General features: G+C 28.1%; 1 protein-coding gene across 1 annotated transcript; it reads right to left on the reverse strand.

Moving 5' to 3' along the window:
- Positions 1-1,477: 1,477 nt before the first annotated feature.
- Positions 1,478-8,493, reverse strand: LOC123293547 (protein obstructor-E-like). The gene is made up of 4 exons (XM_044874407.1): positions 8,277-8,493; positions 3,791-4,003; positions 2,818-3,012; positions 1,478-2,287 (listed from the first exon to the last, which is right to left on the reverse strand). Exons 1-4 carry the CDS (start codon positions 8,332-8,334, stop codon positions 2,055-2,057), a joined length of 699 nt encoding a protein of 232 aa, XP_044730342.1. The 5' UTR covers positions 8,335-8,493; the 3' UTR covers positions 1,478-2,054.
- Positions 8,494-19,729: the final 11,236 nt, after the last annotated feature.

Here is a 19,729-nt window from a genome sequence, read left to right on the forward strand (position 1 = left end):
TGACGAAATGTTTAACGTTGATATCATTAATGATTTTATATACAAAAAAATTATGTTTAAATTTTAAAATAAAAAATCTTTATGTTATATTTTGTTGTTAATTTTTTCTTCCTCGCTAGGTTTTATATCCAAAACGACACAGGACTGTATCTCCCTTTGTTTGTTTGCTTTTATTTTAGCAGGAATTAAAATATTACTCCAAAAAACGGAAATATCACTATTTTAATCTTTGTAATTCGATTTAGGCTCGTGCACTCAATTTTTTAAGTTTCGTCTAGTTTCTACCAAGACTACTGTAACGATTTTGATCAAAACGAATTGATCAAATAAACAATTTTCTGATGTGTTTCATAGCTCTAAAAAAGCTGAAACTCAGTATCCCTAAAATGCACAGCTTTTGAATAAAGTGTAGTAAACTGCAGAAAAACGCTGAAAACATTATTTAAATCTCGATTTTTCCAAAAATATGGAAGATTGGGAACAATCAAAATATACATATTGGTAGGAAATTTTATGCTTAACAACTTTTAATGGAATTATGTTTTCCATAAAATGCACAGTTTTAAAGAAAATTAAAAAAAAAAAAATTAAAAAACATTGGAAATTGTACATTGATGTAGATTTTTCAGAAAATTTGAAAGAAAAGGAAAAGGAAGGAATGTGCAACTCAATCTGTAATTTTAACTTTGACACGATAACTTTAGACTCAACTATTTTTACTCCTAAATGAATAGATTTTGAGTAAATTACAAAAGAATTCTGGATAAAAATGGAAAATCGTCTATTTTTCCGAAATCATCTTTGTTTTCTGCACTTATGATAATTTTTATTCTACAGGTAAAAAGATAAAATTTGGCGTAGGTGGGTGGCACTGCTGCCGCCAAAACTCCAGTAAATCTTATGAAATTTAGTCTTATTTGATGGGAGATATTTTTTTCTTTCAATAATGGTGTAAAAAATTATCTGGAAGCACTGGTATTTGTTGCGAAAGCTAATACCTTCCTCTCAAAAGCTTTATTTGTTCAGAAACGACAGAGATAAAAATTGTAAAATTGTAGTAATGAATAGTTTACGTTTAAAATGACATATTTTCTTTTGTGATTATGGCCTATGCAACTGTATTGGTTTCCTTCTAGTCTACTCATACTTTAAACAGAATAATGATGGCTTTCGATAATGCCAATGCAGACTTTTAAAACAAAAACAGGTTGTACTAGCTTAAGCATAAAAAATTTTATGAATTCTTATAAAAACGGTTTTAGATCGAAAAATAGTTTTCAAATATATAATAAACGTTGGAAACGTTTTAATTTTTATTATAATAAAGTTCAAAGTCAATACAATTCATAAAGGATTTCTTCTTGGAGGTATTTCATTTGAAGATTCTAGAGTTGAATAAAAAACAGAAATCAATTTATTTACAGTGTTTATTTTTTGAAAAATGTTTTCTTTATTTACAAAAAAATTAAGAATTAATTAAAAACTGATCATAATTTTGAAATTATCCCTAAAAAGTAATGTATTGGAAAATTATTGGAAAGGATTTGAAAAATTGAATATTTTTATCTATCTACATTCATTTACAAATAGACTAAAGCTCGAATTTCTTCGAAAAACGTTGGCGTTTCTATCTGTCGTGTTATAACGGTGACTATTTGAATATAAACAATATTTTGTTAGTGTGATATCGCTATTTACGCCCATATTTAATTAATAGCATCGCCGCTCTCCGAGAAATCAAAAGCTTTAATGATTAAGTATACATAGCCTTAATTTGATGAAAACGATAATACTTCAATGATAAATAACATTTCCAAAACTTAATTTCCTATATTTTTTGAAAAAGTGGATTTAAAAAATGTGAAATGGGAAATTACGTTTGTGAAATTTGATTTTCATGTAATATACTTAATATAAACAGCTAATTTAATTATAAATCCTTTCGTATTTCTTTCTTGGTAATAACAAACCTCCCTAACTAAAATGAAATTTTGAATATGATCATCGGAAAAAACAATAATTTAAATTTGAATAGTTTTTTTTGTTCTTTTCATTTAAAGATGGTTAAATGAGCCGGCACATTGTGGTGCATTTTCTGGATCTTCGCATGACAAAGTATGTGCGTCGAATTGTTTGCCTTCGCCGCATGTAATTAAACGTGGATATCCATTGACACAAGTAATTAAACGGCTGCAATCACCAGGTACTGGGAAACGTGGGTATGGCCAGAATTTTGCAGCTGGACTGTTAGCTGGTACTTTAGTTGGGCATTTGAAACCAACGACAGCTAAAAAAATAATTAAATTATGCATTTTCAGTATCGGTTAAAATTTTAATGTCCAACAGAAAAATTATTTCTTAACACTCCTTTCAAGGGTGGCCAATTTTTAAAGTGGACAATTAGGCCTATAAAGTTTTGTTCACATTGAGTTAGATTTTGAAGAAAATAAGTAAGTTTCAAGTTGGTTTGGGTATGCTACAAAAACTCAAAAAGTACCATATCGAATGAGCTTAAATTTTGGATATGGAGAGTTAAGGTAGGGATGAGCAATCAAATATTTTCAAATATACCCAAGAAGGGTATCAAATAAAAGGGAATGACGTATAACATTACAAAACTGTAACCCTTGACGTAAGGGGATATAGGAGTGAAAGTTTGGATGAACAACAGACCATTTTCAATCAAATGAAAGAGCATGACGAACACATTAAAAACTTTTATCGGGGGTTTAACAAATTTTTCAAAATTACTAGCTGTTGAATCGCGTAGCCTGGCAGGGTATAGCTAGTTGTTAATTAAGAAAAAAGCTTTCTTACCCTCAGGATTACATTGTTCCAATAATAAATCAGGCCAGTTACATCCATGGATTTTGTGATCATAAACTAAGCCTGGTTCACAAGCGTTGGGGATTGGTTCACCATATTGGCATTTAATGTAATTGGTTGAACATTGGGCACCGTCTGGATAAATACCGAATTGATATTCACAACCTGGAGTGCTGATTGGAGTATCTAGAAAAAAAAATTATTTTAATCTCTACATAGGTATACAAGAGGGAGTATCCGCAATATGAATCTAAAATTTTCAGCGTTTATGTTTTCAAAAATTAGTTACATCAAGAAGATTAGATTTGCTATTCAGATATTTGTAATTATCTTCCATCGCTCAAAATACAATCATTGGATAAACGGGGGGTTTCTGAGATATCGAGAAAATGACTCCGAAAAAAAAAGTGCTCGTTCCAGATTTTAGGGTATTTCTCAAAAAATCCCAATCGTTAATTAGACCCGAATACTTTTAACGTCGCCATTTCTAATAAACCAAGTTTCAAATTTCAAAAGATAATTTTTTTGTAATTTTCTTGATTTTTCTAAGGGTAACCCCTTAAAAAATTGGAAAAATAAGTTTTTTTCCGATATGAATAAAAATCATTGTCTAGGATAATTAAGATCCAAGGGCAAAAGACAGGTCCCTTAGACAATTGAACGAGTAGTTTCTGAGGTTTTGACTTAATTCGTATACAAAGGGTGGTATTCCGCAGTCATTTCGTCAAAACAAATAAAAACGTAAAAATTATAGTTTATTTGACAGTTAGATGAATATTTTTCCAGATATCTCTAGAATTTCTTCGAAATAAAAGTTTTTGTATAGATTTTTTGCGATATTTAAACAATGACTCACCTTATGGTTAATTAAGCCAATTTTTTATATTTTTTTGTCTCTAGGGAATGATCGAGGTAAAAATACAACAAATGGTTTTATAAAGAAAAATGCAAACATTATACTTACAGTCAGCTTTACGATTACCACAATCTACAGCCCAATTATAGTTGCAATGGTTGTGTACACCACCTTTACCATCAAATAATAAACCATTTTCACATTGTTCAACAGTTAATGTACCATTGGTACATAAAAAGAATGTATCACAAAGTTCTGGATGAGCATAAGCTTGTACACCGTATTGTTCTGGACATTGTGGTTGTGTTGGTAAACCATTTACTATGAACAAATACAAATCAAAAATAAATAACAAATTACAAATGTTGGTCGGTTTACTTACAGCTAGATTACAAACCGTTAAAGGAAGACTTGCAAGCTATTTTACGCAAACAAAGATTGATTAATTTCAATAGACAACTATTTAAAATAACAACTTTAGGGACTATGCCATACTTCTCCAACTCTTGATACATTTTTAGATACTAGTGTTCAAATTAATCATTTTTTGGTTGCGTAAGCTTGCCCAAAAAGAATTCCTTAGTTCTATCTTTTGTTGTTATAAAATTACAAGTGAAATTTACAAAATTTCCAATTACCTAATTTTAAACAGACCATTAGTTTGGATTTCGTGGAAAAAAGGTAGTATGCCTCAAAAAGAAAGAAAAGAAATTTTCCATTGGAACAAAAAATTAATAATTTAGGTGTTTTCCAGTTCTTTTCATTCGATATTTATTACAATTGTTATACTTTTTAATCGAAATGTTTAGAGTAGATACTAAAAAATGTGAAAAAAAAATGTTCGTTGTTATTACAACGCTTAAAAAAACATTACCACAATTGTATCACAATTTTACTAGCTTCATTATAAGATAAGAGTAGATTAGATACATATTTTTTAATAATCTAAAAAGTCTACGTAAGGTTATCTACTACCAATAAATAGCCCCTAAACTCTGACGTCAGAGAAACACACCTTTCACTAATTTTTTATTAAACATTTTTTTGTTTTTTTATATTTCCGTTATAAATAAAAAACAAAAAATATAAACATGAATAAATTTTATTAAATTCTAGAAATTTATAGAAATAACATAGGAACAAAAATAGCAAAAACAATTTCTATAAAAATTTTCACAAACTGTGGCAGAGACCTACCTACAAAATTCTACCTGCAACAGGACTTGGCATTCAAAAGAAATTGGGTTTTGATGTTACCTTTTTCTAGAAAAAGTATGTTATTTTGAAAGTTTAACACATCCTATGTACTCAGTACAATACAAATTATAAACAAAATAGGAAACTTTGAGTAACCAATTATATTACGATGTACGAATCAGGCCCCTTTTTTCCACTGGGCATTCTGGGTAAGTGCCCTGGGTACGATCATCGGTGGAGCCCCCGACCTACCCTCACTAAAGTTATTCTTTGCGGTTGTCGTTCCATCCTACGCATTAAGTACACAGTTCAATGACAAAATAATTGATTTCCAATGATATTCGAAGTTGCTAGCCCCAAAATTATGAAGTATTAGTATTATGTTTCTGTAAATTGAATTTAAAAGTTCAATGCTTCAAGAAAGATTGACCAGTTTGTCGCTAATATCCATAGAATGTGATGTGCTCAAAAATATAGACTTTGAACAACTGATTGACGATTTTATTTATCTGAAAACTAGAAGAGTACCGTTACAATAATCATAGAATTCAGCACTAACCTGTGAATGCTAAGAGTAACTTTTCCGAATAATATTATAATTATCAGTTCATTTATTGTGATTAAAAAATATAAAAAATTTTTGAAGACTTTTTAAATTTTGCTTATCTAATCAACACAGGGCCCTAATGTGCCCAAGGCCTCCAACAGATTTCACAGGTCCCTATGTACGATCGACTATTCTACTAAAAGTATATCTATAATTAAAATTAATCTATAAAGTAGATAAAATAATAATAATGGAACCTAAATTTCAAACAGCTGTATTCTCAGCGAAAATTATCGAATTTGAAACCTGTAATTTCTAGATTTTTATCACCTCTTGCCGCTTTTCACGGAGGGTTGAACGAATAAAAAATATTATCCCCAAATTTTTAATAAAGTTTAGAAGCGTACCAAAATTTTACAAATTATTTAAAATAAAATTGTTGAGACCACTCGAAAGTTTTTAAGCAATAGATTCAAAAAAATTTAGGTAGGTTATATTTTGTATTAAAATTTTGTTCCTTTAATATTTTAGTTGTGTATATAAATAAAACAATAAGTATATAAAAATAAATTGCAAATTGCAGAAAAATATAAAGAAATTTACTAACAAACAAAAAAATTATTTATACCTAAAGTAAAAAATTGCTCTATTAAAAAGTGAACGTATATTAATAATATTTAGTCAAGGATATAAAATATACCAATACAGTTGATAATAATAATTTTAAAACAGTATTCAAAAAATATTTATATTTTAAAGTAAAACTAAATAATATTTAAAAAAAATCAATTATTTTAGATAGTTGTTTCATAACATTTATATTAATATTTATAAATGTAATTAATTTAGGTTTAACAAAAAAAAAAAAAATTCTTTAAACATGTGTTAATTTTTATAATTTAACTATTTTTATTATTAATAAATATGCATGCAAAAAAAAACATGTTAATTAGAAATGTTAATTAAGTTTTTTTACCCCCAAAAATATATGTTGCCAAATTATTTCATAATAATTAATTAGAAGTTTAACCTTGTGACCTTGCATTATTCACCAAATAATTAAAAGTACATTTTTTAAATTGACTCGAAATTTAAAAATATGTTATCATAATTTCAATAATAATACAACTGGTGTGTTTGACCGAATTAAGGTTGTAAAGGACTCACGTTATCATGTGAAAGTTATCCGTGAAAAAAGTCTAATAACATTTAATAAGTCTTCTAGGAATTCCTATGATACCAGCTCCGGAATTAGTGAATTTGGAATGATAAGCGATTTTAAACTCTATTAAAGTACGCATGTTTTAATAATTTTAGTACCAATTGACATAAATCTTGTCTTTCTCTTTTTTTTTTTTGGAATGTTGCGAAAAACAAAATATTATGTCTTCGCATATTTTTTAGCATGTTTTGTCTAAATCAGAAATTGTAAACGAAGCCATTTATCTATTGTATAATTAATTTTTTCCGGATAAGTTTGTTAAATATAACTATTTTATGGATACTAAACTAAGCAACAGAGGCAAATGCTTGACTTATTGGATAGTCAATACTTTATAAAACTAAAATACCCAAAGCGAATCAGATTTTGCGCTTAGTCGGATCTTGTAAACATGTCAACTGAGTGTGCAATCAAGGGTTGCTTTTGCATCATATGAGATGAATTATTGCGTTCTTTATATGATTTTTAAATGGCATTGATATATTTTTTACATATTTCTGAACAGATTTACGGCTTAGAACTTCTACAATCAAATCCATCTTTTTACCATCAAATACGTTGATGAAAATTTGAAGGATTTGTAATTCCTCATAGAACCATCAACAAAATCGAGCGACTATTCTTATTGCACACTTCAATCCTAATATATTTTTCATGGCTCATAAAAATATAATCACAAAAATCTTCCCAGCAATTACCACTTTAAATTAGTTAGAGCTATAATTAATTAAAAAATGTTTTCAACAGGTTATTCCCCGCCAAAAAAGACGTTAAGTAAGAGTCGGTTGTTTACAAGTATCTGGTATATTATGCTTCTGGTAGATATGTCGTTTTGATAAGGTTTTCTATTTAAAAACTGCTTTATCCTAAAGGCTATTGCCTTTTTTCTAGATATTGTAAGATCTTCATATTGGCGGGAGCGCAGATAAATGTATTAGACATAATGTCTTTGTAACAAAATTGAGCTCTCTCGACAGAGTTTAGTTATATTATTTACATTTAAGCCATATCCTTTAATGGTATTGCCCCTAAAAAGTTTGTCTGATTGAGTTTGCCGATTTATGCATTAGATGAGTATGATTCTTACAAATACAGACTTTTACGTTTACGGAGGTGACTAACGTTACTTACTTTGACATTAAATCACATGACAATAAACATAAACAATTAAAATATAAATATTATGAATGGTACACCTGAGCGGGAATCGAACCCATGATACCTGGTTTTCCAGACCAACGCTGTAACCAACTGACCAACGCTCTAACTAATATTTTTAAATAATATTATGTTCAATTCTTCATCAACTTTACGTTGTTATTTTGGGAATTTTGTAAATTACACTTGTTTTTAAAAAGGCTAGTTTAAAATATCGATAAAAAATATTCACAACAATAAATATATACCAGAACAACTAATCCTTCAATGATCCTCTCCCCGCAGGGTTAACACTCCTTTGTATAAAAATAATCACAATTTGTTTTCACTGTTTGATATGAGATAAATATTTTAAAATTATACATACAAATAAAAACTTAAAATATAAAAACATTTTAGATTTTAACTTTCATTTTTTAAAGATAAAAAATATTTATTTAAAAGAACTAATGATGATATAAAAAACATACCAACAACAAGTACAACAACAATACTTGCTACAAAGCTTAACATATTGATAGTAACCATAATTATTTTATTATTTTCACTTTTTAATATATTTTCGTGGTGTGTTGTCGCTTGCCTTGACAACAACAAACAACTGAATAAGCCAACAAATGATCAATGATGTCTGTCACACAACGACTTACTACAGTCTTTACCAATATACAAGAAATACTAAAAATTTAATAATAATCTCTCCATACTATGTAGGATATATTTTTACCAATATATTTTATAAATAATTACTAATCATGTTTTAAAATTCAAGTAGCGGGAAGGGAGTAAGAATTATGGTTTTTTTAAAAACATACTTCAAACTTTTACCTCTTACTTTATAATATTTTGTCTATGGTTTTTTATACCCTGTTTATATGAAATATATATCAAGGTATATTAATTTTAGTCCCAAGTTTGTAACGCTTAGAAACATAGATGATACGAGCAAAATTTTTGTATAAGTGTTCAATAAATCACTCAGTTAGTCCTTTGATAAAATATTCCGGTTCATTCACTTTTATCTGTTTGTCCGTCCGTGAGCCTTTTCTGCTGAAATTTTTACACCGTACTCAGCACGTAAAAAGAGAAGTGGGCTTTGGTTCCGTGGGAACAATCTTGTAAACAAAAGACGATAGAAAAAGAATAAATTGTAACAGTTGATCGTTTTAAAAAAATAAACAATGAAAATTTTTTTCGTAAATATCATTGATTTTCCATGAAAGCGCAAATTAGTCAACAATTTTGGTGTCCATTTTCTCCAAAACTACAAAAGATTGGATGTTGAAGATTTGGAGGTAGCTTCAACTAGTAGTCTTGTAAAATATTATTTTTTTTAAAAATTCTAGAAAATAGTTTCGAAAACTTTTCTAAAACAATTGTGTTGATATTTTAAACTTGTCTATTTTAAAAATAATGCAAGCACGGACTTTCAACACTTTCTATACGAAGATTTGGAGGTAGCTTCAACTAGTAGTCTTGTAAAATATTATTTTTTTTTAAAATTCTAGAAAATAGTTTCGAAAACTTTTCTAAAACAATTGTGTTGATATTTTAAACTTGTCTATTTTAAAAATAATGCAAGCACGGACTTTCAACACTTTCTATACAGAGTATATCAACAATTAACTCAGTCAATTGATTAATTTCAAAGTCAAAATTTATTGTTCCTGTTATCAATATTATAAAAAACTGTTGTTTAAAAGTCTAAAGTTCTGTAGATGATAACTACGTCATTATTCTACCATAACTACGTATGGTAGAATCGATTGGGTGCAGAATTTTGTCGACTATTTATATCCTATTTTCTCAATCTATACGATTTCTTTTTCGATTTTATTTTAACAATTTATCAATGGAAGTGTTAAAATTTTCAATATCCCTGACATTTGAACGAACTTTTCAACTGTGTATTATCTCTTTATTGTTGGAGCGCATGCCTTACAATAATTCCGGTGACTAAATAATTATCAGAATCGTTCAAAAAAAGGAGAAAAAACTGTAAATGTTCGAAAGGCTGATCCAATTTTATCAAACGTAGATTATAATCATCTCTCACGAACTTTCACATTAAAAAAAACATATTTTTAGTTTTTAGTCCTGAAATGGGATAATAATTCTTTTCTTCTGGCGTAGTTAAATGGGGGGATGAAATTTGGTTTGTAGATTTTCAAATGTATGATTTTTGTCCTTAAATATTGTTTAAAGTGAGTATTCTCCTTGTTAGCAAAAGTATTCAGAAAAACCATTCTTTGCCAACAAAAAATTCTTTGTTTCTAACGCTTTCTATATTTTCTAACCAGTAGAAGATTAAAGATAGGATGTACTTTGTATTCCTGTCACTTAAGCTCTGGCATGGACAAAAACAGGTAATTTTTGTCTTTGTTGTGACGACATATTTTAAAATTATACATATAATACTTAATAACATTAACACTTGAAATTTATTATTAAATAATAACTAATAATAATTATTAATAACACGCATTACAAAGGAAATATTGGAATTTTTTAAATTCTACGCCATTTCTGTTACAATTTTTTCTTTTCATAATCGTCAACACATCAATGACTGCACCAACTTCTTTAAAATGATTATAAGTTCTGCAAAATTATTTGCGCACATTCTTGCCGCTTTAATATCATAAAAACCAAAGAGTTTTCAAAGAGTCCATTGAAAATATGATTTTCCAATTATGCAATAAACAAACTTTTGAGAGATTAATGTAGTTTTTTTGTAAAATAATTTTTAAAATTTATGTTCTCTTCTAAACTTTTTATAAAATTTAGGGATGTTTACATGTCACACCATTATTGTGGTTCCTAATTCGGTGATTTTTTTGGAAAGATGTGTTTAAAATTTTGGTAAAACTTAAAACACAATTTTTAAAATTTCCTTTTAATACTTTTGATGAGTATATTATACCTAAATAGTCAATTTATATTGAAAATGACGAAGATATTTAAATTATTGAACTTACAGTTCCTAATTATTACATGGACAAAGAAGTTTAAATTATCTACACTTTATTGTTTAAATATCTGATGAGAAAAACAATTTTATAAAGAATATATCATTAAATTTAGTTCTTGCAAGGCCACCATATTTTATTTTCCAGTCATCTAATCAATAAAAAAATTCTTATTTTAGAACCTGAAAAGATTCAAACTTCAAAATAATAAAATGTGCTAGCATTCATAAGTGTCACTTTCCAGATGTATTTACTACTAAAGTTTATTTTTCCAACAATTTCTTGAACGATTGAGCTATCAAAAAATGGTAAGAATTATTTTCGACTTCCCAAAGAACGATCCCAAAAAAAAATTAGTATATGAAAATATTTGACACTTACGTTTCAAATTTTGATATTGAATTCTGTTAGAGCTTGAGAAAATTAGACGAAAATTAAGAGTAGAATATTTCGATGTATACCATAGTTTTTTAAAATTGATGCCTAAAGATTTAGAGAAAATCATTTCTAGAAGAAATAATACACAAATGCCAACCATTTGATCACTTCAAATGTATTTTATGGAAAAACAAGTGTCTCTTATAGGAAAATATTTGTCATGCTTACAATTTCCAAACTAATCGTAAGAAAATTAGCCTTTTTACATAATAAAGCATACCTTTAAAAACACTTCAATATAGGATTTACATATTTAAAACAAAAACTTTACCTTTAACTCAAAACTTTAACTCAAATCTTTAATTTTAACCCCGTAAGCGGTATTAAAAAAATTACATGCTTTAAAGGGCTATAAATGAGAATGTATAAACCCAATTTAAAGATGACCCTAAGAAAACGTGACTTTTTGGGGCCGAACTTAAAATTATTTATGCTCTTAAAGTAAACGAATCCAGCCATGGGCTACTCTATAAAAAGGTAGAAAAACACAGCAAATTAAATAATTTAAATTTAACAAAAATCTAAGTTTGTCATTCAAATACATCTATTATCTACTTATATTTTTGTTACACAATAATCCTGTCTGTCATGTAAGAATTATGTTTTGAAAATCAATTAACTTTTTACTACAGAATATAAGTAGTAAGTTTATCAATTATTTCCTTATAAAATTTATTTCAATATTGCTATTTTTTGAATAGGCGCGTAGACATTTAGAAAAGTAAATTACCTTGAGTTGATAATTTTACTTCCATTTAAAATTTTGTTGATCAAAGCAGGTTCTAAGAAATCCGTTATAAATTAAAGGAAATGGAACGAAGTTGAATTTTAAAAGTACCCTTTACATGTTTCATAAAATTCATTTTTTTTTTTGGTTGATCAGTTCATCTGTCTAGATTTTCGATAATCGTTTGTTGGCTCGTAAAATTTTGTTTCGAAGCAAAATTCACAAACACTTGTGAATTATCATTCAATCTTTACCAACAAATTGCCTTATTTGTTGTAGTCATAACTCTGTCGAGTTTTTTTTTAATTAAATGGTAAACCGAATTTAATTACTGTTACTTAAACACTTACCGATATTTCATAGACAGTGAGTTATGGAAGTTTCATGATGTGACTCAAATAATTTTTTTTTTTATAAAACTATAAATTTCGTAGTTTTAAATTGTAGACTGAAACCATGCAATATAAAAATATTTTGTCTCATTCAAGGTGACAAACGAAACAATTAGACATAAAATTATTTCATACACTACAGGCTTGTGCTATTTTTAAAAGGCTCAAAGCGTTGAAACGATAAAATATAGTCTTATAATAAATTTCCCGTTACAATTGCTCAGTTATATAAATATTATTAAATTCCGAAGTAGTATTCATTTGCGTTTGTTTAAGAATTTCTGAAATAAATTTAAATATCGGGCGCGATATCTTCATAGATAGACAAATTTTGAATTCTCTGAAAAGTGACTATACAGTGTGTTCATTTCAAAAGTATCCACCCTTAATTACTCTTAACCTGATTTGATTATTTTTGTAAGTGAAAATGCGTCGACTTAGATATCGAGAGGGAAGTTCAAAAATGGTACCTAGACGGCTTAAGGTTTCATCCCTTAACCCCTAGCTACCATAACTTTGAAATTTCAAATGGCATCCCCGACCTTATGATACCTTATTTGAAAATGCATAAAATTCACTATTCAACCATAATAAAAAATTTAATCGATCGATTGGTTCTCAAGATAGACTACACAGAAGATGAAAACACATCGATTATGATATTAAGTCAAGGTCAGGGTTTCTTTTATAGCCATGTTTGATCCTAAGCGATAAGAGAAAGAATAACACCTTAATTAGAAAGTTGATGCTTATACAAAAAACTAACAATTTTTGCGGAAAACGTTAGCTTTCGAAGAAAATCCGTCTTAAAAACATGTCATTATTTGATTAAATTAAAATAAAATATGCTTAAAGTTTATCGATAATAATTGTAGATCAAAGTAATGGCACAGGCAAATGTTCTCTATTTCCCATTGCCAATTTTGGCTAAACCATTTTTTTGTACTTAGCGTGTTTTCTTTCGATTAAATGCTATAATGATTTTTAAGTTGCATTTCCTCCGAAAGAAAACGTATAAAAATGTATTGAACAAAAATTATTAGATTTCTTATGAGGATGAACATTCTATTTTAAAGTGTTATTCTATCTCTTACTTATGATCTAAATTTTCTATTAAAGAAACTCGAAGAACTAACTTTGTTTAAGTTATTTTTTGATTGGTTAGCTAAAAAACGAGATATTTAGGTTTGTAGATTAAAATGACCCACTCTGTATAGCATATATACATTGTATAAAACAAAATTCATATTTGTAATATACACAAAACAATCTATGTATTATTATAATTATTATGTATTTTTATAGGAAAGTAAATAATATAACAATGTATACAATACCGAATCAATCAATGTACCTATGTAAATGCATTTTTAGGGTAGGGCAGAGAAATATGTGATTTTGAAAACGCTGGAAAATTAAATCCTATTAATAATTAATATAAAAGTATTTACGTTGAAATTAAATTTTAAACCGTTTTTTAACTAAATTAATATAATTGTTATAAGTCGGATTTAATAACTTGTGACATTTTTGTGTGAGTCTTCTTAAAAATAATAATATCCAGAGAGAGAAAATGTATCAAGAAAACCGATCAACATTTTAAGTATGGAAAGAACGGAACTGAAAATATGTGATTCAAGTTCTGCGGAATGTAGTTAATAACATGATTTTTTGTGCGTACTAGAGTAATATTTTGAGCTCAGTTACTTCAAGTTATTTTACTAAAATGTATTTTTGTGTAATTTTTACAATTTAAGGATGTACGAATACCAAAGAAATTTTAAATAAAAAGCTTGATTTTTTTTAAATATAAATTTAGGCTACGTCTAAATCAATTCTGAAAATTTTAAGGAGGACTGCCCGATAATTTAATAAAATAAATGACTTCAATAGTAGAGACATTTAACATTGGTTTAATAGTAAAACTTAAAACTAGAAAATGATAAAAGATTTCTCCAAAATTAGTCGATGGAAAAAAAAAACTATTTAAATTAAAGCTTAAACCTTAATCAATTATTGAAAACAAAAATTTCCCATTGTGCCCGACAAATTAATGTATGAGCACGGTAGTGGAGACACAAATTTAAAAAATATAATTTTCCATTTTGATGGTGAATTATGTTAAAACTTATAATACGAAAAGTAAGAATACAATTTTTCGATACCTGGAGTATATTTCAAAATATCGAAAATTGAAAATTTTGTTTAATTATGTAGCTTTTAATATTTCGAACATTAAGGAAGATATCGAAAATTTTTATTGTTATTTTTCCTCTATATTCATGAAGTTATAACAAAATGCATCATCAAAGTTGAAATTATGGTACATAATAATTTCAACCACAAGTCTAAATTTGACGGGGCGCTCGTACTACCTTGAGTTACATATGGCGTTTTCAAAATCGCACACTTGTAAACTCCATCTTATATATAATGCAAGTACCTACAGTTGAGATATGACTATATATTGTAAAAATATTACATAAAATTATATATCAGTTTGTTGTGTTGTTGTTGCTTATGTGTTAACCTACTTTTACATGCTATATTATTGCAATTACTTTACTTATTACTTATATATTATTATTATTTATTTATTTTTATTCATACTTAATACTTACTGGAGCATTGAACTTTCTTTTTGAACATTTTAATATAATAGTATATACCTCTATCACCTAATCATTACGTTATTGATTGAACTTACAATTTTATTTTTATTTGGGTTCGTTGCATTACAGATATTATTTATTGAAAATCGTGATCGGGCAACGTTTTCCGAATTACAGAACTATTACTACAATATTCGAAATAAAACGGCATTATGGACAAACCTTTATGTAAAATTTACCAGCAAAGGACATTAATGGATTATATCTGGACTTGAAGCATGATCTTTCATTTAACTAGTACAAATTCTATATCTGTGGATCGCCAAATTCTATATCTGAAGATTGCTTATGATTCCTGATTAACATTATGCTTCATTTTTGCTATAGTATTTTTAATGACATACAGGGAGAAGCATTTTAATCAATTATGACTAATAGCTTTATGTTCTAAATAAGGTCATATTAGATGGTTCTTAATGTTTTGATTGCCCTTAATGATTTTTATTCGAATTATATTGACTTTGTAATCTTTCGCCACAGCTGGAAGAATTATGAATTAAATTATTTAAAACACTTATATATATAGGTACGGTACTAATTAAAACACTTATATGTATACTGTCTTAAACACTTATATGTACATATACTAATAAAGCCGACCGCTTTGCTGTAGTTTTGTCTGATTCATCTCTTACCATGACAACGATTACCATGACGAAAGTTAAATCATATTGGATTAAAAAACGACGATTTTTCTTTCCTCCCATTTTTCAGTTATTTTAAATTATTTCCCGTTTCAGCGAAAACTTTGGAATACAACTCAGCCCGTAATCTTGTTTTCGAGTTTTGCGGCCAGAAACATACGAAATCTAAATTTTAATATATGACAGGGGTCAATCAGCGGCTCGCGAGCCACATGCTGCTCTTAGCAAGATTATTTGTGGCTCTCGATAAATGTACCCTTTTCATTTTTGTGCTATTACATTAAAAAAAATTATTATCGTTCCGTATGTGTTTCAAAATGTTTTTTAAATTTCTAGTTGTTATTGTTTAAATAACACAGAACACGGCATAGAACGAAAATAAAAAAAATTAAATACGAGCAAGAAAATAGAAATAAATTTCGATTTTTATCCCAATTTCTTAGATCAATTTTTTGTATTTTATTCGTATTTCAACTACCAAGTAGTCATCATCAGTATGAATTAGCTAATCGTAATGACTCTTATCTGCAGTCCGTCATTAAATAAGCAACGAGTAGCATACACAAAAAGAGTCATTACGAGTAGCTAATTCATACTGTTGATGACTACTTGGTAGTCGAAATGCGTAATTATAAAATACAAAAGATTGATCTAGCAAATTAGAGCAAAAATCAAAATTTATTGGTTTTTCGAAATTGGTATCCTAGAGTTCTTTCAGTTTCAAAAAAGAGTAGGAGGATAATTTTTTTTTTGTCGACGGCGATTACTGAATTTTGAAAATTTGTACCAGAATCGAAGTATCCTGAATTGAAAAAAGTTGCTTGTCGAATAATTTCAATATTCGGATCATCGCACTTATGTGAATCATTTTATTCCAATTTAAAATTCGTGAAATCTAAACAAGAAATCAGTCTTAACTAGCCAGTATCTGAAAGAATTGCTAAGAAATACTGTCACTTATTATTCACCAAATTTTAAAGAATTATCAAGCGAAGTAAAATAAATGTGTTTAATTTTTTATATTTAAATTCAATATTCAACATATAGACGAATCATTTTAGATCAAAAAAGGCTTAAATGAAGAATTTTTATGTACCTCAACCTATCGGGCCAGTTTTTTTTTTTTTTTAAATGTTCAGGAAGATCCATATACAAAATCTAGATCTAACTTCTTGCCGCTAGAAAGTTTGGCCATTACTATGGGCCAAAAAGCCCATTATCATAATAGCTATTTTGAAAATTTCAAAACCTTGAAAATATGCAATAAAATGAACCAGAAACGTACATTGAGGGTTTTCGAGATCGCTGATCAATATTCTGAAGTCCAAATTGAATATTTACAGAAAATTGCAGTGTTAGGTCAACGAAGGGCGAAAACCCCATGAACGGGGCTAGTATATCCCCATTCTAACTTCGGAATGTGACCCCAAAAGTCCCCGAGTATACTTTTTTGGCCCGTTTTGTCGAATATTTACAGAATCCTGCTGTTTTTGACCAGCGTGGGCTGATAGCCCCAGAAGAGGAGAGTACATCTTCATTCTAACTTCGGAATCGTGATCAGTGACCCCAAAAATCCTTGAGTATACTTTTTTGATCCATTTTGTTGAATATTTACAGAATATTCAATTTTGGACCATCGAGGTAAATGACCCCATGAGGGGTAGATTATATCCAAATTCTGATTTCGGAATAGTGATCAGAGGCCCCCAAGCCCCCCGAGTACACGTTTCTGACCCATATTTTGAAGGTTTTAAAATTTTCAAAAATCACCTCATCAATGGATTCTAATGATTGGCCTATTTGGCCCATAGCAAAAACCAAAACTTTCTAGCGGCAAAAAGTAAGATGTAGATTCCGATATGTGGACTTTCCTGATCATTTTTCAAAAAAACTGGCTCGATAGGTTGAGGTACAAAAAAATTCTCTTTGAAATGCTAAAATGACACGACTAATATATTGTACTTTTATTTATATGTTTTCACTAAAAATAATTTCTGTAAACCAAATTTTTTTAATACCTTTTTTGCTTACCTTTATTACGTATTTAATTGTAGCTTGGGAAAAATTTCAAAATTTGAAAAATGGCCTTGGAAGGACTTTGGCCACCCTGGTATATGATATATAACGAAATTTTTGAGTATTTAACGACATTATACATACTACACGAAATTATCATTAGAATTATGATTCAATGCATATGGTGTCACCCGTTCGAGATATACAAACACTTTTTTTTATAAATGCAAGGACTTCAAATCAAGCCAAATATAAAATCAATCCATCGGCTTCATTTAAAATTTGCGGCCACAAACATACAGATGCTCAATTTTATATATAAAATTATAAAGATTTAAATTATAATATGTATTTTAATAGAATATCTTAGAACATCTTCAATGAAGTAGGACAAGTTAGATTTCTCTGCACTGTTAATATTTATCTTTAATTATGTTATTTATTATGACCTGTGTTACTTGTGCAAATATGAGGAAGTTCCTCTTCATTTGCTTTTTTATGTTTTTGTTTGTAAATCACCGTTATTATACACCTAAGTAACTATCGATAATAATTTTAATAATTATATTTAATCGTGAAAGTGTATATTTATGTAAAATTAGAATTATTAGTAAACTAACTATAATAATCATATGATACAGATTGGACAATAAAAGTTTTAGTCTTTTATTGACAGTATCACACTTCTAAAGAAAACTTTGACAGTAAAATTCTCAATGAGACCTTTCGGAAGTTTGATAAAGATAAGTTTGATAATATATAAAAGTTTTAACCGTGTCCAATGTCTCGAATTTATGCGATTAGTATGTCTTTTGCTTTTCGTGCATTTCGACGATTTGTGATTTGCTAAAAGAAAATCGTTGGCAAAACACAGTTGATGGAGTTTACTTGTTAATAAAAAAAACTTTTCAATTTTTTCGACTTATTTAAACTGCTTTTTCTCTTTCATTGCCCTAATCTGTATCTCTGTATTTGCCTTTATCTATTGCTGCCTTAGTTTCTTGTAGTAATTTTCTTTTAGTCTCATGAAACTCTTATACTTATTATTATTATTAATAATTACAAAAAAAGTTTTTTTTCTTTTCGTAAATAAGATAGATAAATAATAATACAATATTCAAAAACATGGAAAATATAAAATTAAAATAAGACACATAAATATTTAAGGTAGTACTATCGGTAATAGACTTTGAATGCAAAGTCTATTACCGATGGTACTATCTTAAGAAATAAAAAAAAAAAAAAAAAAAAACCAAACACAATTAGTCGACTAGGGCAGAGTATTGGCACTGGTGCAACATTTAAAAGGGTTTCAGCATAGTTTTCCTCATTAAAACTATCTGGACCCATCAGATACTTCTGCAGATAACTTTTATGAATGAAATCGTACACTGGGCATTCAATCAGTATGTAAAAATACTTAGTTTCTCTTAACTGTTTTAGTTTCTCGTAACAAGTTTCTCTGAGTCTCATGAAACTTCATATTCTTGATCATAGGTATTAACACTAAAATAATTAAAATACTTTTGATTTCAACGCCTTTTGACCTGATTTTCGAGATATTTTTTGTAAACCACCTTATATTGACGGTAAGCAAATACGTATGACTTTTTAATATTTAAATAGACCATAACACTGAAATAATTTATTGAATAATAGTTATATATTACAATTATTTGTGGAAAATATATTACCAAAGCTATAATTAAAAAGTTGAATGAAACAATGCACAAAGAACGACAAAATTTTTAGTATCATCTAATTTTTGCCTGAAATTCGAGCCAATAGTTACAGTACCTACATTCTATTATTTACATGATAAGGTTAGCTCAGTAAAATCACTCACACTTTTAAATTTTTGTGCAAACATCAAAGTTGTTCAATGATACGGTTTTTAAATTAATTACACCTTAAAGCCCAGAGATTGCACTTCGAATTTCCGACAAAAAAGTATTAATTTGTAGAAAAATATGAAAAATGAACAACTCTTTACTTATGGCATTTTGAATCACATTCATCAAACGCTTGAAATAAGCAATTCTGTTTGAAAATTACTACCTAAAAA

This window comes from Chrysoperla carnea, chromosome 2 (genome assembly GCF_905475395.1).
Source record: "Chrysoperla carnea chromosome 2, inChrCarn1.1, whole genome shotgun sequence".
In the NCBI taxonomy this organism is placed as follows: Eukaryota; Metazoa; Arthropoda; class Insecta; order Neuroptera; family Chrysopidae; genus Chrysoperla; species Chrysoperla carnea.